A 25,027-nucleotide genomic window follows, 5' to 3' on the forward strand; every position below is an offset into this window, starting at 1 on the left:
ACAAAATCACTCATCGCCGCCGTCCTCGTCTCCGTCGTCGCCCAGCGCTTCTTCACCGGGAGTCGGGGGCGTCTGAGACCCTACACCGGGAGGCGGGGGAGTCTGAGACCATCCCCCGGGATTAACTGGAGTACCTTCGTAGTTGTTCTCCATTGCTCGTTATTGATCTTGTACAGAAAGTAAGGTAGAGAGAGAGTACTCGTTAAAACAAGTGGTGCGAATAAAAATAAGGTTCAACGCGCGTATATATAGTGTTTTCGAAAAACAAATTTTTTTTTTTTTAAATCCGACGCCGGTTTGGCGCCGATCCGGGACGCACAATGGCGCCCGTGAGGATCGGCGTCGGAACCGGCGTCAGCGCGGGAATCGGCATGGCGACGCCGATTTCGCCCACGCCGGTTTCAATGGTTCGGCGTCAAACCGGCGTGGGCGAAAAATCGGCGTCGCGGTGGTGACGCCGGTTATTGGAGATGCTCTGAAGTTTCCAATTTGAGCAAAGTAAAAAAGTTGAAAACTCAAGTAGTAATTTGCAGTTAGTTCTGCAACAAGAAAACAAAAATAAAGAAAATTACATTCGAAAAATGTTAAGTGGACTATGAGTTAAATTTAGCTCTTGTATTCTTTTGTTCATCATGTCATGTTTTGTATTGTTCATGCCATAGTTTGTACTATAGTACTCCAGTTTCTTGCATTTTATGGATATTAATTAATTTATCAATTAAATTCATTCATTATTCAGCAATATCTGCATGCTGTCACGCCTAAACGAAGGATCAAACCTCTATCCTCGGAGCGACAGGATGAAACTTGTGGGGCATAGTATTAATTAGGAATCAAAAGCAAAAGAAAAAAACTTAGATTTCTCTAGTTTATACAGTTATGTGAACTGCAAAATAAAATAATCATTCTCTGGTCCAACTTATTAATTTGTACACAATATAATCCAACAAAATACTTCAGATAATCTATTAACTATTGCATTTAGCATAATACTAATTTTATTGTGAATACATCCAACTAGATTAAATAAAGAGTCAACTCCACATTTGGTAGTATCTCATTCTCATGAATGCGGTATGCATATATATTTCTGGTGATTCTTTAATTTATTTGAAGTAGTGTTTTCATTTTTTCTCGACTATTTCTTCATTTTGTCCTTTTTAGCCTCAAAGGCAAATTTGACCATTTTCATCTCTATCTTTTCTCTTATTACTACTCTCTTATCTTTTCATTTTCTCTTTTAAGTAAGTAATGACTTTATTCTATGTTAACAAAGTCAACTACCACTCTCTTATCTTCTAAGTTCTAATTTTCTCTCTTACTGTAATGACTTTATTCTATGTTAACAAACTCAACTTATGTTTATCCGTTGGAATAATACTTTATGTTTAATTTGATACTTAAATTGAAGCTTAAAATAATAAATTCATTTCTTCAATTTATATAAACTTAATCGTTTAGTTTATTTGTTTTTATTTTTTATAATGTTTTATAATCTTGTATTTGTTTATATTTTATTTTTAATAAATAAAAATGCATTCAATATGAAATTTTAGTTTTATTTTAACAAATTTGAACTATATAATCCATATGTCCCATAAAATATGGACATTAAGGACATCATGAGAATTAATGCATAATTGGTAAAGTAAGAAAGAAAAAGAAAAAGTTGGTTAGTTGATAGTGAGACCTACATTATTATTAGTGATTAATGGTGGACAATAGTGGTATAAGTTGTAAATAAATTGATATATATGGATAATAATTTTGAGAGAATTATCCTTAGATGAAAATGAACTATTTCTATGGGACCGGACATAAAAAAAGAAAGTATCCCTAATATTTCTATCATCTAAAATTACCTTGAAAAAGTACGTAAGGAAACATGGTGTTGTATGGAGTATTTTAAAAGTCATGTTGTACTAATAAATTAAGGTCAAGATTATGGCATAGTATTAAACTGTCCACCCAAAATAAATTCATGTGCAAAACACCAAGATCGTTAGAAAATGTTTGTTTTATATGCAGTGTTATCACATACAGAGTGTATCATTTGTTGGATCTCCATATATTTTTGTGAAGAAGTTGAATATCAGAAAATAAATTTAACCAAAAACCAGACGTTTTAGAAAGAAATACTCGGGAATTTCGACAAAAAGCAGAAACAACATCGGATATGATTCCTCTTAATAACTTCAATACTCTTTTGAATGAAAATAAATTATATGTGATGAATTATTAGTGTGCCAACAATTGTCACTGCAGACGAGGGCAAAAACTAACTAATTTTACTTGATGCAAAACTTAAAAGTGTTACCAAAGCTTAAAACTCAAACAGTCGAAGCTCAACCATCCCCTCTTTTCGTTTCGGAGAGAACCAGGCCACCACCTTTCCAGACCCCATGAGTCTCAGGCTGTAGTTCAAGCTGTATATTAGATCCTCCAGCTGTGGGCCCTGCTTGCTAGACAATGACCCAATCGAGAACTTTGAATCCACCCGGAAAACAATGGGACCGGCCACCTGCATCAACAAAATAAGTATCAACACTATCTACTACATGCTACTATTTGCTAAGCTACTTATTTAAGATTACAAAATAACGAGTCATGCATCGGGTAGCTCACCTGCTGCTGAAAAATGAAACTGAGTCTCGGGGAGGACAATTCATTTAGGGATTGATTACTTTCTGCACCGCTGAAAAGGTTAACCACCTTTCTGGCTACAGCTGAAGCCGAGGAAATATCCAAGCGAGTGTCTATTCTGGAGAGGTCTCCAAAGTTATTTCTGAATCTCCCGTGATGGAAAGTGTAGCATAGGGAGCCAAATAAATCAGCCCCAAAACGACCTCTCCTCTGGGTTCCAGAAGAACTTTGGTTGAAGTCACCACGTAGCCACGCCTCACAAGTACCCCCTTAATGCAAAAGAGAATAAGCATGAAAATAATTTGGAATTCCTAAGTAGACATTCATTAGTTTGATTGGCATGTACATATCCAGCCAGTTCAGACGGGGCGATACACAAAAACGAATAACCATGTAATATTACTATTAGCATATGAATATAGGAGATTTATAATGAAAGAAATGTACTAATCTTGGGAGCAAATCTATGTTCTTGAAGGTGTATGGCATGGCAAGTGAAGCAAAAAGTAATCATAAGAAAGATTGGTATTTCAGTCGAGATTGAATCAACAAAAGTAGCACAAGCACATCCAAAACCTAGAAATTACCTATAATCCCAGATATTGCTGCGTGTGGATCCTTGAGACGGACATCATACGTGGGATGCCAAACCTGACCATTTTCTGTCTCAACCATGACATCATCTTTTGTTTCCTTTTGCCTCCACAAGTCCTTTGACTTCTCATAAGAAAAGGCAGCTTTTGCACATAATCCGGGCAATAAGGCAACAGGACTTTCAGTATTACTGGAATCAACAGCTTGTGGGCTGCCACTATTTTTATGTAATCCGAATCGGTATCGCAATCCTGATTCTGTAACAAGGGATGCACAGTCCAAAGATATGGATTCAGGTACTTCCCAATATTTTCCTTTACGATCTATGAAAAGCTCTGGCCATGCGGCTTCCAAAGTGATATCATGATCTGGCAGCTGCAGGTGAAGAAAGGTTTAAAACAAAGATTTAGCTGTAACAGAACAAAAGACCACAGTAACGGACTCAACAATTGATTTTTAAGGGAATTTTTAGAACTTAAATGGTATACAAAACGTAGCATATCAAGTAGTATTAAATATCTTATACACTGAGGCAGATATCATTAAGTTCACTAACCTGTCATAACACAATAACTCAAATCAGAAACCAAGCTCCAGGATGTACTATAAGAACTTGACTAATATGAAAAGAAAACACTATCTCAAATATCTGACATTTTAAAGCAGGCATCAATAAGTCAACTAACCTTCCATACCAACATTCTATTTCTGTTTTATATAACACTTCTGCTTAATATGTTGCATGACCTAATACTAGCATCTCTGTTGCCATTGCAACACTCCTTGGCTGTTAATATTAGTAGCAATTATGCTCTGCTTCACACACCAATTAAAGATTCCAATTCTGGTTTGGCAGTTAGCTAGCTAGCTGCAGCAATTTGTTCTAGTTCATAGACAACCTAAAAAAACAGTTTGGGAAACTTACAAATACAGTGATCTAAGAAGATTCGACTAAGAACTCCATGAAAATCAATAAACTTGCGGAGGTGAACCACTCCATGGAGAATTATACCTTGTGAAAGAGCATTGCCTTGGTGCGTCGGTTCTTCCTTTCCCCATGCTTTTCAGTGCTCAGCAATACGGATGACGAGGGTGTGAGGGCAATCTGTGAGGATAGACCTAATGCGTAGAGTGATTTATCAAGGAAATGCTTGCCAACATCTTTTAGCAACGGTAGCTCCCACTCTTCCGCAGCAGAAACTTCAGCTTTGATAGAGGATATCAGCTTCTTTGGACGAAACTGCCCGATTAATCCAAACCACCTAGTCAATAAGGATAGAAATTCACCAGCATAAGCCCTCTGTTCAAACTTGAGAAACCACATTTTCCATAAAATTAATCCTCAATTCGTTTACACATCCCCAATCCCCAATCACAACAATTCCAAAATTAACCTAACATCCTAATAACAAGACTGGTCACATAGACATAAATATAACCACGACTGTTACCAGTTGCCGATAGCAGCTCGGCCAATAAGGGACTGGAGCGCGAAAGAGCCCAATTCCTTGTGATTGATGGAAGGAGAGAACGATGGAATGATGCCCAAGGGGAAGCCGTTTCCTAGGAGAGAAATTTGCTGAAATCGGAGGGCTCTGCTGGCCCTTGCACCGTCGAGGGGTATGGGATCCCCAGGAATAGCTCTGCATACGCCGTCAATGGCTTGCGGAGTTGAGACGTTGAGGTCCCAGAACGTAGCGTCCATTGCTGTGCGTAAGCTCGCCATTGCCGGAAAAGAGGTGGTTTTGGTTGGTGTGATTGGGAAGACAGGGTTTTGGTGTGATTTCTTATCTAATTTCGCCAGTGCGGAATAGAAAGAAGTGGGTTTGTTTGGGGTTTAAGTTATGTAATTACACTTTAGCCCCGATATTCCTTCCTATTTTCTAGTTTTATACTAGTAGTAATCATTTTTTTAGCAAAAAACGTACTGTAAATTTTTTTTCCCAATTTTTACACTCCAATATTTTCTATTCTTATAAATAAATAGTGGAGTATTTTTTTTCACACTCAAAACATCTCTCTATCCTCTCGACATTTTGGACTCACTATGTAACGATCAATATCCAAATTGATTATGCCAACATGTCGGATGTCCCCACGTCTCCTGTGATGATGGGCAGCCCAAAGATTTGCGACGCCCCCACCTAGCACACACCCCAAAGATGTATCAATTCATCATATATTCAACACGTTGGATGTTCCCATGCAGTCGTTGGATGAAATCCAACTCTCCAACAACAGAAACGTCACTAGTGTCACCTACTACTCCCTTGAGGAAACTATGAGGATCTTCGAAATTTAAGTCAACACTTATGAGGATCCAATTGTCGGAAACAATAAGAAGGTGGAGGTTTTTTGGCAGAAAGTTGTTAGAGGCATAAAATTGAACTCATGCAGGTGGATGTACAACCAATTTCGAACTCAGTCGGAAATTTGAAAGTTCTGCCTCATTTATTACAACAAATTAAACAATGAGCTAGTATAATGACATCCATGACACATGATGTTTAATATTCTATACTAGTATTACATTTTTGCACTTACCACGGTTTCGTGAAAATCAACAGAAAATGCCGTATCAATTTAATTTACAAATGTACATTGCATTTGCTGCAGCTCATCAAATAAATTAATTATTAATAGTAATAACTAATTATTAACTGATAAACCCAAGTCCATGCTCATTAATTTATTTCTCTCTTTTCAAAGAGTAGGCATGGGTGAGAGTCCTTTCTTTCCTTGTCAACTTTCATCTTCTTCAAGAGCAATCACTTTGCATAAATTAATGATATCTTTCACAAAATTGGTTCTCAATGTCTTTTACTTTTTGGACTTCGTAGAATCTTTGTCTATCGTTGAAATAGTAATTATTACTATTAGGCTAGCTTTACAAGTGTTGGGCACTCGGGCTAGAAGTTATCGAATCAGCCAGTATCAAGATTTTATTATGCATTCATATAATCATATCTTTCAAAAATTATTTTATTTCTGCATTTTCAATATTTTATTAATATGTAGTACTGTATATTATTCGCTATTAAGCCTTCCCATTTTATTTTTATTTTTATTTTTATTTTTATTTTTATTTTTATTTTTATTTTTATTTTTATTTTTATTTTTATTTTTATTTTTATTTTTATTTTTATTTTTATATACAAATAAACAGAAATTTTAAAAGTGTTGTTAGAACCAGTAAATCGTTGTCACTTAGCAGCATCCTATGATTTCCACCAATGATTAACTTTCTTCTCTCTGCCTGTCAATTCATAACATCCTAAGAAATCTTCAATAGATAGTTTGCCTGCCAAACTTATGCAGAGCCATCATTAATTTTTATTTAATATTTAATGATCATCCCACATGTCTGATTATTTTTTTAAAAAACAGCTACATGCATAATCTGAATATCAGGTTCCAGCCCATCACCAAGCCAGCTACTATAAAATAAAACTATCTGCCACAGAAATATCACATGAGAGAGAGAGAATGAGGGCAAGCCAGAGTTTAATTTCACTAGCCTCAGTTTTAACCCTGGTGGTGATGATCCAGATAACATCAGGTCAGAGCTTGATCAACTTGATACGAGTCTTATACTATTATTATTTAGTTTAGATATATTAGGATTTGCATATCTTTTTTTATATCTTTGTTTTCTTGTTCATTAAGTCAGTAGCATTATAAATAGGAGTTATTGTAATCACTTTATTCATTCAATCAATATATGAAATTATCATTCTTTTGGCTCAATTGAGTAGCAAACAAGAAACATCTCCTAAGGTTGCCGACGAGGCTGATCTCACACTCAACCGCCTTTTTTTGCCGTCCAAGTCACGACTCAACGTTGGGCGCTCGACAACGACGACATCTCGTTTCTTGATTTTGTGTGGAAATCGACGTTAAGGAGGACGGTCCTTAACAACTGGTGCTTTCATTGAGAGCTGACCCTCCCACCATCTCGAACCAAAGCTACACCGCTGCCCGACGGAAAATATTCCGCGCACAGCAACTGCTTTGGTTGTCGAGTCCCGCCTGTCCGCCGAGCTCTAGCCGCAGGACAACACTACTTCTGCAACGCCCGACGGGAAGGATTCCCGCGTGCCGCGTCGAAGTCAGACGATCATCATCCACCATAGCCACACTTCAGTCCGTCAACATGTCATACGACTACGCCGGCTATCGCCGTCGTCAATACGACTTCCCTCAGGCCACACAGCCATTCCGTTCCTACCATCCGGCCCAACCTCGTCGTGTAACCAGTTGGGACCCTCCGAGCATCCGGGTGGAAGTACTCCGCCCGCCGTCGTGGCCTGATCCAGAATCACCCTACGTCTCACACCACTTGGATCCACCTGATCGTCGCCCACGGCCGAGATACCAGCCCATCGGGTACGTCGAGAGGGGTGGTCACCTATCTGATCGCGGAGAGCATCAGACCCAATTAGGGTTTGATCGCTACCCGACAACCGCAATGCAGCGGCACCGCCCAACGTGCTGGGACCCACCGGCACAACAGCAGGACCGCGGCTACCCGACCGTTGACCGGCCTCGACGCTCGGAGACGTGTTGGGACCCACCTCGCCCTCGGGAGGAGGTGAGAGCGCGAGTCCAGCCCGCCTCCCACCAGCCCCGCTACTCCACTGAAAAGCCGACGCGGGACCTGTACAGTCAGCCCGCACGTGTGACCAGTCAAACTCCAGAGCAGCCACGCCTGCAGCTAATACCGGTCTCCTAGGCGGAGAAGTCAGAACGGTCCAGGTTGGGTCTCTGTTGGCACTATCCCGAGAAATGGGTGATGGGACATGTGTGTAAACAACACATTCTCTGTTATGCAGATGATGGGGAGGAGTTTGAGGAGAACATTCAAGATGAGAATTTAGCCGAAGAAAAAATTGATAATACTCCCACGATAGTATTCGGTGATGATGTTCCCAATGACGTTACTGATGTTCACAATGATGACGCTCCTCTTGATGTTCCAAACAATGAGTCCCCTGGAGAGTTCGTCAAGAACAAAGGGATTGTCAAGAACGACAATGAGTCACCGCAAGTGCTCGTTGGGGTATATGATGAGAAGATTGGTGAAAAGGAGGAGACATTGCTAGAAGATAAAGATGAGGATGGTTCTATTGGTGAAGTGGAGAAGATAATCGCCTCACTCAATGTTGTTCAAGTGTCATCCAAAAATGTTGTTGGAAATTGTTGGGGCAAGAAAGGAGATGGTGCTTACACCGATTTGCCCGTAATTGCTTGTGTCTATGTGGATTTGAATGTCGGTGATGTTCCAAGTATGAATCATCGATCAACATCGCTCGACAAAGATGCAAGGTTGATCCCTCCGTGCAATGACACACCATATTTGAGCATTCTTGGAGGTGATAAAGGGAGACATTCAGCTGTTCGATATGTGTTTGATCCAGGAGGAGACGCCTAGCTAAAGCTTTTGCTTTCAACTCTCGTCCTTGGTTCGTGGTTCCCACCTTGAGGACAAGGTGGATTTTAACCGTGTGGGAGTTGATACGAGTCTTATACTATTATTATTTAGTTTAGATATATTAGGGATTTGCATATCTTTTTCTATATCTTTGTTTTCTTGTTCATTAAGTCAGTAGCATTATAAATAGGAGTTATTGTTATCACTTTATTCATTCAATCAATATATGAAATTATCATTCTTTTGGCTCAATTGAGTAGCAAACAAGAAACATCTCCTAAGGTTGTCGACGAGGCTGATCTCGCGCTCAACCGCCCTTTTTTGCCGTCCAAGTCACGACCCAACGTTGGGCGCTCGACAACGACGACATCTCGTTTCTTGATTTTGTGTGGAAATCGACGTTAAGGAGGACGGTCCTTAACACAACTCTACCTGCCTAGATTCAGCAAGGGACGATCCAAACATCGACTATGCTTTCTGCACAAGCTCCCTGCAGGCAGCCACTGCGCCAACCCTGCAGGGGCTCAACATCATCTCCATCACCCTCCTTCAAAACAACATAACTGACACGCGCTGTTTCATCAAACAACTCATCAGAAACACTACTCCGGAGGAGCCATACCTGAGGGAGTGCCTGAGCGACTGCTTGGAGCTTTTCTCCGATGCCATCCCTTCCGCAAAAGAGGCCATGAGACACTTCATAATGAAGAGGTATGACGATGCCAACGTGAAGATAAGTTCCATCATGGAAGGTGCTACCACCTGTGAGGATGGCTTTAAGGAGAGGAAAGGTCTGGTTTCTCCTCTCACCAACAGAAACCACCATGTTTTCGAGCTCTCTGCCATCACCTTGTCTCTTATGCACGTTATTCAAACTAGATCAGGTTGAAGCATATATCATAGAATTTTCATGCTCATTGTACAAATATAAAACATATATGATGGAATTTCAATAAGTACGTATATCAGTACAATCTAATTATATCCAAATGCACGCAAAATGAGGCAACAATTGACAATATTTCAAGATCCGTTAATCCTTAAAAAAATTGTTGACAATGTTTCCTTGGTTATTTACTAGATTTAGTTCTGAAAAGTACATTGGGAAACAGAGGCACAAGAAGAGACTAGGCGGAGTAGGCGCCAACATTCAACCCCAGCTCAGAGATATCTTATCTCAAGCACGACTAAATTATTTCCCGCCCAAAGACGGAAGGATACATGCTTTTAGTTAACAAAACACCAAACCATGGAAATGTCACATATCTTAGCTAGCCATAGGATGGTTGTGAATATATTCGATATGAGTCGATTTTATCAGCTTCCTTGTCTGGATTTTCCAACATAAACTCTTCCTCGAGAGCCATCACAATCTCCACAGTGTCTAAGCTATCCAGGCCCAAATCCTTTCGAAAATGAACATCAGGAGTGATCTGAAGTTAATAGAAAAAGAAACTAGTCAGATTTCAAATTATTTTCCAGCATGGTATCCAATGTTATGGATGGCGTATGGCGGCTTACGGCGGTGAGCCCAAAAACCGCCACATGGATATGGCGTATCAGTATGGCGGGATATGGCGGTCGATAAATAAATTAATAAAATATTAGTAATATATGTATATATAAATTCAAAAAATTAGAAAATAATAAAAAATTATAATATATCAAGTTATCAACTATTAAAACAATAAATAAAGCATAAAGTCATAAGCAATTATATAATATGCCTACCATAATAAGTCTTAGTTCAACAATCAAAATATAAAGTTATCATCACAAATTCATAATACATATCAAATCTAAATTAAAACCATCCTCAATCATCACCATCCCCAACATAGTCATCCTCCACAAGATAGTTATCCTCATCCTCATCGATATCATCGTCCTCCAACGAAGTAGATCCTTCTTCTTCATCCCCAACTTCTTCATCTTCCAATTCTTCATCCACAAACTCTCTTTCTTCAACCACTGTCGCCAATCTGCCTTTCCCTAATTGGCCTTTCCCTTTTCTAGATGTGGTTGTGGTTCTTGAGGCTTTCCTAGAACTTGATGATATAGAAGCTTCTTTTCTTTTCTTAGACCTAGTATATGTGATAGGCTCTCCAATCCCCGACGACTCGTAGACAGTATCCCAATCAAGTGAATCTCCATCAAAAACTCTATCACTGCCTTCACCATCAGCACCATCCAACTCTCCAACCAACCACTCATTACAGTGATCAATGTAATCGAGTGAAATAGGATCGAGTGTATGTCTTTTGTCGTCGTTGATGTGGCTTCTTCTCCGTTAGACATTGTTGCAAATGGCAATAACTGTATTTCAAAAGATAGAAGCATGCTTTTTAATTACTGAATCTACTGCAATTACTAAATTTATAAAAATAGAAGTATGATAAAAATCTGCACGGCTACACCTTAATTAAAAATGTTATCCTAATTAAAAATCTGCACAGCTACACCTTAATTAAAAATGTGACCCTAATTATAAAAATCTGATCCTAATTAAAAACCTGACCCTAATTCCTAATTAAAATGGCGTGCAAATTAGAAAATTGATAATTAAAAGGGCAAGCAAATTAGAAAATCTGGTACAATTTTCGGTTACCTTCAAAATCTTGAACATTTTTTATTTTATTTTCCTATAAACTTATTAAGTATAATGCTAAATATAGTCACAAACTTCTTAAATAAAAATAACACTTTAAACAACAAAAATTTAAAATTGCAAGCCAATTGCTTGATTTAAATCCCAAAGTGTGTGATTTTGTGGTGTGATGGGAGAAGGGAGAGGTTTTAAACTTAGTTAGTTTTGGTGACATGAGATTTTATGTAGCTTTATTTTACGTGTTAAGTAGAGAAAATAAAGTAAAAAAATAAGAAATAAAGTATAAATAAAGGTGTTTTTATTTTTAATAATAAATTATCTTAGTTCGGATAAATAAAAAGGGAGCTACTGGATTGAATCTGGGTCATCTTAACAATGACAAATAAATGCATATTTGATTACATCTCATAAAAATTCTAAAGTTGCATACACATATATCGTATAAATGTAATACCTAAACATTTCATTTTTCCATAATTTTAGCACTGTTTATGAAATACTAATAATATTTTTTGCAATGTATAATTATCATCACACCTTACAAATATTAATATTAAATTTTGAATGTTATGTGTGTTGCGTATGTGGTCACAGTAATTATCAGGAGTTGTTTGGTTGTAAGGTTTCTAGATTATAATCTTTATCTGCAATATACTCATTGTTTGGTTACTTGAGCAACATTGTTCATGGCCCGTTTTTAACTTCTGAGGCCCGCACTATTCATGTAATATTCGACTGGTTGGAATCGGGATTTTTTCGGCAGTTTATTAGCTGACATCGAACGGCGTGCCTGTTTAACACCCTTTTTCCCCAATTGTCCATCCCCATTTCAAATCGAATTTGAAATCTTCGCAGCTCAAATTGAAAAACCCCTTTTTGAAAACGGGAAGAAAGTGCTACTCCTCACCACCCGGAGACGGGAGCCAATGCATAAAACTATCATTTTATGATGCAAAAGTATCATTTTATCCAACCAAAGAATGATAGGTATTTTTGGTGTATAAAATGACATTTTTGTTTAATAAAATGATACTTTTACCTTATAAAATGATAATCTAAGCGGATAAAATGACAGTTAGCTTATAAAAATGATAGTTAAGCTAGAGAAATTGCATATAAGCTGAAAAATGATACTTTAACGTGACAAAATGACATAAAACTGATAAAATGATACTTTTGCCCGATAGAATGATACTTTCAGCCGATAGAATGATAGGTATTTTTGGTGTATAAAATGACATTTTTGTTTAATAAAATGATACTTTTACCTTATAAAATGATAATCTAAGCAGATAATATGACAGTTAGCTTATAAAAATGATAGTTTAGCTGGAGAAATTGCATATAAGCTGAAAAATGATACTTTAACGTGACAAAATGACATAAAACTGATAAAATGATACTTTTGCCCGATAGAATGATACTTTTGCCCGATAGAATGATACTTTCAGCCGATAGAATGATACTTTCAGCCGATAGAATGATAGGTATTTTGGGTGTATAAAATGACATTTTTGTTTAATAAAATGATACTTTTACCTTATAAAATGATAATCTAAGCGGATAAAATGACAGTTAGCTTATAAAAATGATAGTTTAGCTGGAGAAATTGCATATAAGCTGATAAAATGATACTTTAACGTGACAAAATGACATAAAACTGTTAAAATGATACCTTTGCCCGATAGAATGATACTTTCAGCCTATAGAATGATACTTTTGCCGGGTAGAATGATAGGTATTTTTGGTGTATAAAATGACATTTTTGTTCAATAAAATGATACTTTTACCTTATAAAATGATAATCTAATACGGAATACAGTAATATAGTGATGTGTTAAACGTCTAAATACGCCGTATTAGTGGTTATTAGGTCAACAACTACACAAACTAATTAATGAAAAATAGCTTATGGCCTTAATTTTGAATTGAATTACATATATGATCTTCATAATACTGCCGAATGTTAAATTAATTTTCAAATATTGTAAACTTATTCAAAATTTCATCAATAATTCACAAAGGGGTTTTGCAGTAGTCGCCGCTTTACAGTGGGAGGCTGCTCCGAGAAACACCGCGCGAATGACAAAATTCACAAAAGGGTTCGCGGTTTTATTAGACTGCAATCCTGAAATTCCTCTGCAACCCTAGGGGCAAAAAAGAGATCACAATTATACAATCTCTTTGAATACGGTCAACCAAATAAGGGAATTGGCCTTGTTTGTAATTGGACCTATATTCAACCAAACGGCCGCATTGTGAGTAGTCACGACTTCCACAGATTATACACCCAAAGATACCTGGTTTATAAACATTACCGCCTTAGTAACCAAACGACTCCTCAATGAATTAAAAATCACATCGTTTCAAATTAACTTGATAGGATAAAATGGAGTATCTAAACGTAATAGTAATATTACAATCGACCACGTGAATATTTTTAGTGCTGGAAATACTTTAATTAGTAGTAATGATTATGAAATATTTCCCTTTTACAAAACATTTAATGCGTACTCAAAATCTCCATTTTAAAAATATTTGTATACATTAATGATTTACTCATAATCACCATTTACTTGACTCGGATGAACAAACCCAATTAGTAATCGAACTACAAGTTTCTACTCATCGCTCCCTCCGGTTAAATCTTCGTCAATTTTCCGGCGAGATCTCAACCATCCGTCGGAAAAATAGTCGAAGATCCGATCCTTTTTGCATTTAATCTATCCGAACTTGATTGATGGCTCCGGTTTCGGCTCTCGCCAAATACTAATTGGTGTTTTTGGGAGATCAATCAGTCGGCAAAACGAGCATCATTACTCGATTCATGTACGATAAATTTGACAGCACTTATCAGGTAATCAGCTGGATGCGGAGTTTACATACGGACTAGTTTTTTTAATATCCGGTGCAAAGGTTTTATAGCTGTGGCGGATCTGATCCGGAGTAGTATAACACTTGATTTTTCGTTTTTTACTTCTTATAGTTATTGTTTATCATTGATTCGTCCAGTTTCTTGCTACTTTGAATAGTGAAATGTTGAAGATGGTTATTAGTTCCACGTAACTGATGATTACGAATTACTGCAAAACTCACTTTATATTTTCTGCAAATTTTATTTCTAGGCTACTATTGGAATTGATTTCCTTTCCAAGACTATGTATCTTGAAGATCGGACTGTACGATTGCAGTAATGGTAAGATACTAAGATGTGTTTCTTCACAAAGAGGAATTATTCTCTACGAACTTTAGTTTTTACTATATTGCACTGAATACAAGTTATTTACCTGTTTAGATCCATAGCACGTAGTAATTGCAACTTATTTCAAACAATGACTTTATATTATTTTCTTGGATCTGATTGTTTTGTCTATTGTTTTTCATATACGGGAATAGAGTGCTGACCATGGATCCATGATTGCTATTTACTGCCAAAATGTTTTATCAAATTGTTTGGTCCGATTGTTTCTTATCTCTATTCATTTACTAAGATGAGTTTTGTGAGTGCTGACTACTGATAGAACAGGTTTTGTATGTTTTGCATACTTCAAGGTGTTTAATTTTCATGCTTGGTTCATTCACTTCCAAGTTTCTTTTCAACTAGTATGTTTGTCTTTTGGTCCCATGACATTACTAAAAGCATGAAATTGTTCCTTCACATTATTGCTAGCCTTGCATTTATTTCCTTGTTCAGTGTTGTTATTTTAGGCTGATTGCCATTCATAGCTGAATTTTGCTCTAGTACAACTTTGTTGTTTTATTTTCTGAATTAGTAATCTTTATTTTCTAACATTTTCAGGGATACTGCAGGGCAAGAGAGATTTAGGAGTCTCATCCCAAGCTATATAAGAGACTCCTCTGTTGCTGTCATAGTTTATGATGTTGCAAGTATGAATTTTACCTTCTTAACAAATGCTTTTCCATGTTTTTTTAGTAGTGGCAGATCCTTTCACTTGACTTGAATAATATAGCTTGATGTTTGGGCATTGATAATAACTACTGACTGCTAGGCAGACAGTCCTTTCTGAATACAGCAAAATATATTGACGAGGTTCGAACTGAGAGAGGAAGTGGTGTTATTATTGTGCTAGTTGGGAACAAAACTGATCTGGTGGAGAAGAGGTGACTTTCTTTTTCATTTTCTTATGCTTTAGAATTTTTATTTCTCCTGAATAAAAGACCGGAAATTGATGTGTGATCTAACTCAATATTCATACTTATGCTATTATTATTTTCATCATGTTTACTATTCAACCTTACTGTTTTATAGTTGAGGAGGCAAAAAGTGAGATGACCATAGTGAAGTACACTTTATTAATCAAAATGTAGTGGAAAATGTTTCTTCACTTATGGACATGTAGCCTTTTTAAGTGCTAAGCGTTAATGTCGTATCAGAAGGATGGTAAAACTAGAGGGAATAAGTAAATCTTTTTGTCCATACTAGTTTCTATCATCCCAACAATGTCATTGTGCAAATGATTTTCCTCTGGAGAAGTGTAAAATTGATGACTAGATTACGCTACCCTACATGAATATAGTGTAAATAGTTATTATTGCAGTGATGAGAAATTTCAGTGAATCCACAAAATATCCTAGTGATGCATGAATATTTGATTATCCTTGTAAAATGTTTATGCTGAGCTTCAATTTATATCATATATACTTGGCTTATCCTTTTTGCCACACGAGTCAGTGGCTTTACCGCTGTAATAATTTTGAGATAAGCAAATTAATTTTGAGCCACTAGGCTTTTACTTAGGGGTTCATGTTTTTGTCCAGGCAAGTTTCGATAGAAGAAGCTGAGTCCAAATCTCGCGACCTTAATGTGATGTTTATTGAAACTAGTGCTAAGGCTGGCTTCAATATTAAGGTAACAAATATCGACAAGTTCAGTTTTAATATATTCAATTGTTAGAATCTTCCTTGCCCCAACAATCCATGGGTCATTTGGATGGAAGATTCTAGTCTTTATATCGTTACCTTGCATTTTTTGGTCTCTTCATGTCATTTTTTTAAATGCCTAACCAATCCACCTGATAAATATACCATCTATTTAATTAAATATGTGAAGAGTTAACAGTCTTGATACGCACCTGTTACTGGTGCATTTTCAGCCGTTATTCCGGAAGATTGCTGCAGCCTTGCCTGGAATGGAAACTCTATCATCAGCTAAGCAAGAGGATATGGTTGATGTGAACCTCAGGCCTGGCAACAATAATGGATCTCAATCACAAGAGCAGTCAGGAGGGTGTGCTTGCTGATAGCCGAACCTTCCTAATTTCGTGCAAAACATATTTTGATTGTAAAGTTGTTGGTTGGCTTTGATAGCATTGAATTTTGGTCGTGATTTAGTGAGAATTCTCTCAGCCGTCCCTCCTGTATTTGTTAATTGCTGCATCTATTCTCTGTATCCTATTTTCTTCATGTTATCAACAGCATGGTCTTTGCAGTTGTTACTTTCACTAAAACTCAGGAAAAAAAGGTGGTGTTTTTAGTTAGGATGTTTTTCTTGATATGCTTTTGGAAGTGAGTAAAGAAGTAACTTCTGCTTCAGAGGTGATACTTTGCTCCAACAACTCGGTTTATCCAAGTATTGAGACTTAAAGAGTTCCTCATTAAATGGAAGGGCTATCCTTTTCCATTCATTGAAATACATAATTGGTGCTTAAAATATAGTAGTAACTGTAGTATAATGAAAATTTTGGGATGAATTGGAATTTTGGGAATTGAAGAATAACTTAATCCAATCATTCATTGTAAATGAAAATAGTGTAGATACTTTGAACGGGGATTACAACAAATGTGAAAGATTACATATATAGTGAAAAGAGGAGATTTTTTTGTGAGTAAAACTATAACAAATTTGGTATGTAAAGTAGTAGTAGTATAAAGGATGAAAATTTGCTAATTTTGGTATATATAATATATTTATAATACAATATAAAAAATGATACATTGGTTTTATTTTTTTAAAATTATGAATTAGGCGTAGAGAGACCTGATGATAGATAAATAGTCTTACAATTATCTGAAATTGAATTATTCTGAAGCAAGGGGAAAAGACTAAACCAGTGACCAGTGTTGTGTGTTCTAAGGAAAAGACTTGACAAAACGCAAAATTTGTCGGATTTGATAACTAACAGTCTAAGTTGGGCACTTTCGTTATTGATTATCTACCAATCTGTTTCTGAAATTTTATTTTGGACTTGGACGATAATCAGATAATTTGTATGTAAATCTTTTTGCTACTGATGATAAAAAACAATTAGAATACTCCAAAATGTTGCTAACCCTATTTGGACTTGCGATCAAAGGTATAAAGACATGTAATTATCAATCATTTTACATACAGTATAAAGCCATGCGATGTGTGATACAGAACATATCACAAATGATTATGATTTTGCAAGAAATGGTAATTTGTTTATTGACATATATGTATAGATACACTTAATTTGGAAAAATATCGTTGAAACTTAAGAAAGACAGAAGAATTTGAGCACCCTTTTTGAAACATAGCAAATGGAGGTTTCTAGTGGGAGATTAAGTGGTCTCTCTCATGTACAAGCACAATATCTTCTCAATTTGGTTATACGCTTTTGCTTCCATTTGATTATTTTGATTCAATTTCTTTACACTTTTAAACATAACTACTCCCTTCGTCTCATTCAAGATGACCACATTCTTGAGTGACACGAAGTTTTAAGTAGAATAATTATTTGTGATAAAATAGAGTGAAAAAAGTGATTGAATATTTTAACGAGGATAAAGGAATTGACGAGAAAGTATTGTTTATATCGGATAGTATATTGTTAGGATTGTAGTCTTCACAAATGAACCTATACCCTTTGTCCATGAGATAATATCGAAATTTGCTATTTCGGTCTCTCACTATTTAAAGTCTTATTTACTTTTTTTTTCATTTTTTAGTAAGTAGACCTCATATTTCACTAAATCATTACATTTACATTTCGTTATAAACCAATATAGTACTATAAAAATGTGATCCACATTCAATAACTACTTCCATTAATTTTTCTTCACATAGCCAAACAAATTCATAAAACTTGCACCAAATCAAAATGGAACTAATAATGGTGAACAAATGGAATAATAAGATAGATTGTTATTGTTCAATAATCAAAAGTACCAGAATTTAGAATGTAGTGTGATGGAAGAAAATGAAAACATAAAGTGAGAGAAAATTGTAAAGAAGAATATGAATGCTGGAAATAATAAAATTAAAATGTAAACTGAACATATATTTTGAACACACTGAAATCTATGGAGATAAACAGCATTGGCGTTTGTATTTAATTTAGATTAAATATAGGATTTTAGAATAGTCGTAATATATAAGTTGACAAGGTTTGTGGTAGATTTGGTGAGCAGCCTTATTTGTTGACCGTTAATGAGCAAGGGTCCCACCGTAATGGGAAATCAATGCATGGGCCCCGCTCCGATTTATTACTCGCTTTTTATTGTGTATTACTATACAACCAGCCCACCATCCCCCTTTTAATGCCAACCATCAAACATAACCATCACCCATTTATCATATTATATCATTTATAAATTATCAAATTATCAATACTTTATATATGTATGTGCCTTGATGAGTTAAGCTTTGAGGTCGTTACAGAATTGATCACTACTCCACACTCAATAATATATCGACTTATATAAACTTGATTAAATAATATGGATCGATTACTACTGACTCTAACCATCGATACTATAAACTGCAAAATAATTATAATGATTTACATACTTAAATTGTGTGAATCTTATATATAGCAATATTAATCATAATAGATCATACAATCTAGCTACAATTTATATGTAAAATTGAAATCGAAAAGTAAATTCTTGACTTAGGAAAACCTTCGAGAAGAGCTCGAGCCACAAAAGTATAAGGTCATACTATAATATTCAACAAAAATTAAGAGGAAAAGGTAGAGAACCAACGATCCATGAACTATGATGTTGATTGATTATACAATGCTCCAACATGACTAATATATTTGAGTTTTTTATTCATTACATCTCTTCACTCTGCCATGACTAGTCGAGGCAACTTTCTCTCCAACTATCTATGAAACTTCACCTCACTTCTTTAAATTTGAACTGACATTATATCAAATACGATCATCGCTTTGTAGTTTATGTAACAAACATAAAATCACAATTCTTCATGAATTACTGCAAATTTTGTATTATATTCATAGAAAATGAGAATTAGATATGACTCATAGAAAGAAAGATGTCTCATTATAAATTCAAGTCTAAAAATAGCAAAATACTGAGAGACTGGCAATTTAGAAGTTTCTGTTTCTCCACTAAAATCTAGGCATGGAAATTAGATTTGGTAATGCTAACTTTTTTCCTTAATGTTTTTTCTTTTTTTTTCAGTCCAGTTAGTACCTTAATTTATACAGAGAAGTACTTAAACAATACAACCACTAATGAAAAAGGGCTACATTGCATACAAAATGCAACTATATATATTTAGATGTGGATGCACGATTGTTTTTCTCAATATAATCACATGAGATGAGAATCATGAAATAGAGAGTCAACCCTAAGGCATGATTACCCACTTTCACTACAACCATATTCACACATCAATCACCAAATTCCTAACTACATAGCTTAAAATGTAATCCTAATGGGGAGCAAATGCACTATACCTAAACCCTCCCCACTTCTTCAAATCCTAATAAACAAACACACTAACATGTATTCAAAAAGTTTATCTAGTGCACATCAAAACCCAGTGGCTAAGAATTAACATGATATATGAGATAAGCACATATTTCTATTTTCCTTAATTTCTTTCCTTTTCAACTGTAACTGAGATAAACCATGTACATAAACAACGAGCATATCTAAAATAGGAAAAGAAATAACATCGAGGGTAAAACCGTAATTTCAGTCTGCACGGTCAACAGTCAACCATTTGTGTATCTCCCGAAATCAGCCAGTTTTCGGGAGCGGTTTTTGCAGAACGCCGCCGCTGTGGACAGGTGCGCCTTCGGTGTCGTCCTAGGGTCTCCGGCCGCCGCCGACTCTGGCGGCGCTGCCTTCTGATTCCAGTGGCGGTTCGGGCTGGGCCGCACCAGCGGGCTCAGGCAGAACGTCAGACTCGATAGGCTTCTGGCGTGCGACGCCGTTCTGCCTCCGCCCCGCCGCGCCGACGTCGGCGTCTGCCTCCAGCCTTGCGAGTCGGAGGAGTAGCCGCTCGTTGCGCCGTCGCAATGTTCGTCGAATTGATCGGCGTTTCTCGCCGGAGACATCCCCCTCCCGCGATTATTTCCGGTTCGGAACGCGGATTCGTCGATTGAGAACGTCGAGACTTTCTTTTTCCGGCGGCCGCGGATGATGTTAGGGAACCACGCCGGCGAAGCCGAGCTTGAATTGACCGAAACCGTAGGATCGGCAACCGGATCGAGACCGAAATTCGGTTTCCTCTCCGGCTTCGATCTGAAAACCCCCCAAAACAGAGAGGAAAACCGATTCCTCGATTTTTTCTTAATCTCGACCGTAATTGAGCGGTGAGGCCCTAATTGGGGAGTGCTGTAGAAGAATTGGTGCTCTCCGTGAGTCCGACACGTCGCCGCCGCGGCGGCGTTTTCTGATTTCCGCCGCGAAATGTAGGGCGAAACAGAGCGGGGAAACAACGGAGGCTGCGGCAGCTGTGAGTCAGATTTGCGGCAATCTTGTAGCGCATGTTTAAGCGCGTGAGCCTGCGTTTGCGCGGCGATGACGGCGAGGAGGCGTTCGCGAAGGCAGGAGGCGCAGACGCCGACGCTGCAGCTCTGGTCGACCGGGTGTTTCTTGCACCTCATTTATCTATCGAAATGCGTATATGTGTGAGTTTATTGGAAAACTATGATGAGAACGATTCGGCAGCCAGATTGTGGCATTGGCGAAAGAGAATTCGAGGATTTGGTGAAGATTACGAAGTCCTCTGTTCTCTTCCTTTCTGTTTTGTATCCGATTTTAGAGAGAGAAAGAAGAGAGAGGGGGACAGTTTGGAAACTAATAGACGTATGAAGATTTAAAGAGCGAGAGAGAGTATAATTATGGCTGCGGGGTTTGGAGGTAAGTGGCGATACAGTAGCAACATTTTATTTAATCTTTTTCTATAAATTTGGTATGTACTAATAATAATAATAATAATAATAATAATAATAATACTAATACTACTAATATAAATAATAATACTACTACTATATGAGTTGATTTGGGAGGAATATTGTGGTATTTTGGTATTATGAATTTGTGATTATTGGTGAAATGAAATTATGAAAAGTGGAGTAGTTTTTAGGTGGCAAACAAATCTACCCAATTGCTTTTGTTGCAGTACATGAACAAATTCTTCCAGAGCAAGTTGACTTGGAGGTTTTAACCAGATCCAGTATATTTTAGGCTATCAATTACGCTGATCAATTGGTGATTATGATTTGAAATTAAAAGGAGATCATCTATTTATGAAGAGTATAATTGACAAAACTAATTCATTATGAAATAGTAGGTTCACTAGTTGGAAGTATAATTACTTGGAGCCATTTGAAGACTGTATTATTCAGTTTATTATGACCATAATCTGCATGGGGTCAATAATCATTATGCTAAATAATAACGCGCAATGCAATGTAAGATCTTGTAATTCATATAGGAATTATGTGTAATTAATTATTCATGCTATCACAAAAATAGAAGATCTTATAATTAATTTAAGAAATTAATAGTACTCCGTAACTAATTCGTACATTTGGAGTTTGAATTAGTGGAACGGCCGAATAATAGTAGTTTGTTGGTTACCTCCATCAAAGTTTCTAGTAAGTATTCATTATAGAGATTCAAAGACTATATTGAATCCTTGACTTTTAAATTAAGTGAACAATGCTTTTAAATTTTTTCATTCTTCTTTTTATTTTGGGATGAAATATAATTTTTCTTATTTTTCAATCCTTTTCAGATGAAATATTATCTTTCATTTTTCTTTTTAGTTGCCACCACACATAACCACTAATAAAACTTTTCAAAATATGTAGCAACCAATCCAATCATGCAATTAATTTCCATGCACTTTTATAGCATCAACTATATTGGATTAATATGTACATCGCGCCCAACCTAACACTACCATGCCCAATACTGTGTCTAACCCTCGCTACAAAAAACTTACTCCATCTGAAAAATAGTGGCGGACGCATGATTTTTATAGTGGAGGTCCAAAATTACATTAACAATAATTGCATATTTTTACTGTCGACGATTTTAGAAACAACCCGAGACAATACGGAGTTGTGAGAGAGATAAACAATTAAAAAATGACAAACGGATAGAGATGAATGAGAGAGATGAACAATTAAAAAATAACAGAAACCCACTAAAGGCACATAGAGAGATGAATGAGAAAGATAAACAATTAAAAAATGACTGAAACCCACTAAAGGGACCAGAAAATCAAGGACACAATTAAAAAATGACATAAACCCACTAAAGGGACCAGAAAATCAAGGACTCAAGGGGATTCGAACACAGAGATAAACAATTAAAAAATGACAGAAACCCACTAAAGGGACTAGAAAATCAAGGGACGGAGAGAGATGAATGAGAGAAAAATGACAGAAACCCACTAAAGGGACCAGAAAATCAAGGACACAATAAAAAAATGACAGAAACCCACTAAAGGGACCAGAAAATCAAGGACTCAATAGGATTTGAACAAAGAGATAAACAATTAAAAAATGACAGAAACCCACTAAAGGGACCAGAAAATCAAGGGACAGATAGAGATGAATGAGAGAGATAAACAATTAAAACTCAAGGGGATTCAAACACAGAGATAAACAATAAAAAAATGACAGAAACCCACTAAAGGGACCAGAAAATCAAGGGACGTAGAGAGATGAATGAGAGAGATAAACAATTAAAAATGACAGAAAGGGATTTGAACACACAGATAAACAATTAAAAAAATGACAGAAAGGGACCAGAAAATCAAGGGACGGAGAGAGATGAATGAGAGAGATAAACAATTAAAAAATGACAGCACACATATAAAGAATAAAAAAATGACAGAAACCCACTAAAAGGACCAGAAAATCAAGGGACGGAGAGAGAGATGAATGAGAGAGATAAACAATTAAAAAATGACAGAAACCTACTAAAGGGACCACAAAATCAAGGACTCAAGAGGATTCGAACACACGACAACCTAGTTATAAGACCGAATCACTAACCAACTGAATTAACTAATTACTTGATAAATGTTGTCTAATTATACATAATATAGTAAATAGCAAAATGGGAGGGGTTCCAAGGAACCCCATACCCCACATAGGTCTTCCACTGATCTGAAACATGTTATTTGGGACTAGTGGCGGGTTCACAACTTTTTATTTGGGGTATGATATTTAAATAAAGTGATTTGTTCCTTAAAAATTCGACCTATAATTTTTTCATTTGTTAGTTGTGAATGTTTTAAAATGATATGTTATTAGTTATCAATATTTTATGTAAATATAAATATAATTTAGGAAAGAACAAAATATAATAACTGCACAAAAGCTAAAACATTTGAAAATCTTATATAAATAGATACTTAAGAATTAACATAAACAATTTAATATAAATTTGAGTTATTTTTAACAAAAAATAATTTTGTTAGATGCGAATTCCTTAGGTTAATTATACAGTTATAAAAGATAATTTAAAATAAAAATATATACTAATATTTAGAACTTTTATATATATATAGAAATATATTACTCCAATATTTGAAATTCTTATATAGATGAAAATATAATAATTGACATGAATTATCTAAGAACGACAATGAAAGAAGAGAAAAAAAATTGGAACTCTAATAATAGACATTTGAGAGAAGTATAGAAAAATGAAAAAAAATGTATAGAGTATTCGAGAAAAGTATCGAAAAGAATGAATATTTGAGAGAAGTATAGAAAAAATAAAAACATATTTGGAGTATTTGAGAAAGGTATAAAACAAATGAAAACGTAGCTAATGGGAGTCGAAAATGCAACAACTATATAAGTTCATGATATTATATATCAAGTTTAAAGTTCGTGTGAAAAAACAAACTTTTGGAATGTTTCGTGATATTAGGCGCCAATACCTTTCATAAATTATTCCATTGAAATATATAAATAAGAACAATATTTGGGGTACAATTGTACCCCTTTGTTCTACATTGGCTCCACCAGCGCTTGGGGCAGATTTAATAAAGTTATATTTAGTGGGTGAAATGTTGATAAATAAAGTATGCAAAAGAATAAAACATAAGATAGAAGAGAGAATAAAGTAAAAGAGAACATAAATAAGTGGAATAATATATTTTATTTTTAGCCATAAAATATTATTTAATAATCTGAGACACCCTAAAATGAAATATGACTTAGGGTCGCTTAGGATGGATAGAGTATCTTTTATTATCATAAAAATAGAAACGCAATGACTTACATTGACATTTTAAAAAATAATCAAAATTTAAGACAAAAAAAACAAAATATTTTTAATAATAATCAAAATTTAAGACATAAAAGAAAATGTTCATACGAGATATAATCATACTAAATGAATTTTCATTTTCCTCAATTACCTTCAACGTTAATTAAGGAAGACACGGTGACATACCAATTACTTATTCCTGGAGTATAAGAATTGCACATTGCTATCAATAAAATTTTAAATATTCATTGTCTTGTTTGTGCAAAGAA

The 25,027-nt window shown here is 35.8% G+C and overlaps 3 protein-coding genes and 1 pseudogene across 3 annotated transcripts; 2 read left to right on the plus strand and 2 right to left on the minus strand.

Moving 5' to 3' along the window:
• Positions 1-2,161: 2,161 nt before the first annotated feature.
• On the minus strand, positions 2,162-5,058 carry LOC121765811 (protein TRIGALACTOSYLDIACYLGLYCEROL 4, chloroplastic-like). Its single transcript, XM_042162060.1, has 5 exons — positions 4,689-5,058; positions 4,250-4,499; positions 3,231-3,612; positions 2,626-2,912; positions 2,162-2,521 (listed from the first exon to the last, which is right to left on the minus strand). The coding sequence occupies exons 1-5, from the start codon at positions 4,961-4,963 to the stop codon at positions 2,324-2,326; spliced, it is 1,392 nt and encodes a 463-aa protein (XP_042017994.1). The 5' UTR covers positions 4,964-5,058; the 3' UTR covers positions 2,162-2,323.
• A 1,665-nt stretch (positions 5,059-6,723) lies between these two features.
• Positions 6,724-9,557, plus strand: LOC121779506 (putative invertase inhibitor). The gene is made up of 2 exons (XM_042176844.1): positions 6,724-6,822; positions 9,099-9,557. Exons 1-2 carry the CDS (start codon positions 6,724-6,726, stop codon positions 9,555-9,557), a joined length of 558 nt encoding a protein of 185 aa, XP_042032778.1.
• A 4,260-nt stretch (positions 9,558-13,817) lies between these two features.
• Positions 13,818-16,744, plus strand: LOC121765820 (annotated as a pseudogene).
• A 3,483-nt stretch (positions 16,745-20,227) lies between these two features.
• On the minus strand, positions 20,228-21,124 carry LOC121779518. The gene has a single exon (XM_042176850.1). The coding sequence runs from the start codon at positions 21,122-21,124 to the stop codon at positions 20,228-20,230; it is 897 nt and encodes a 298-aa protein (XP_042032784.1).
• Positions 21,125-25,027: the final 3,903 nt, after the last annotated feature.

Source organism: Salvia splendens, chromosome 2 (assembly GCF_004379255.2).
Source record: "Salvia splendens isolate huo1 chromosome 2, SspV2, whole genome shotgun sequence".
Classification (NCBI taxonomy): domain Eukaryota; kingdom Viridiplantae; phylum Streptophyta; class Magnoliopsida; order Lamiales; family Lamiaceae; genus Salvia; species Salvia splendens.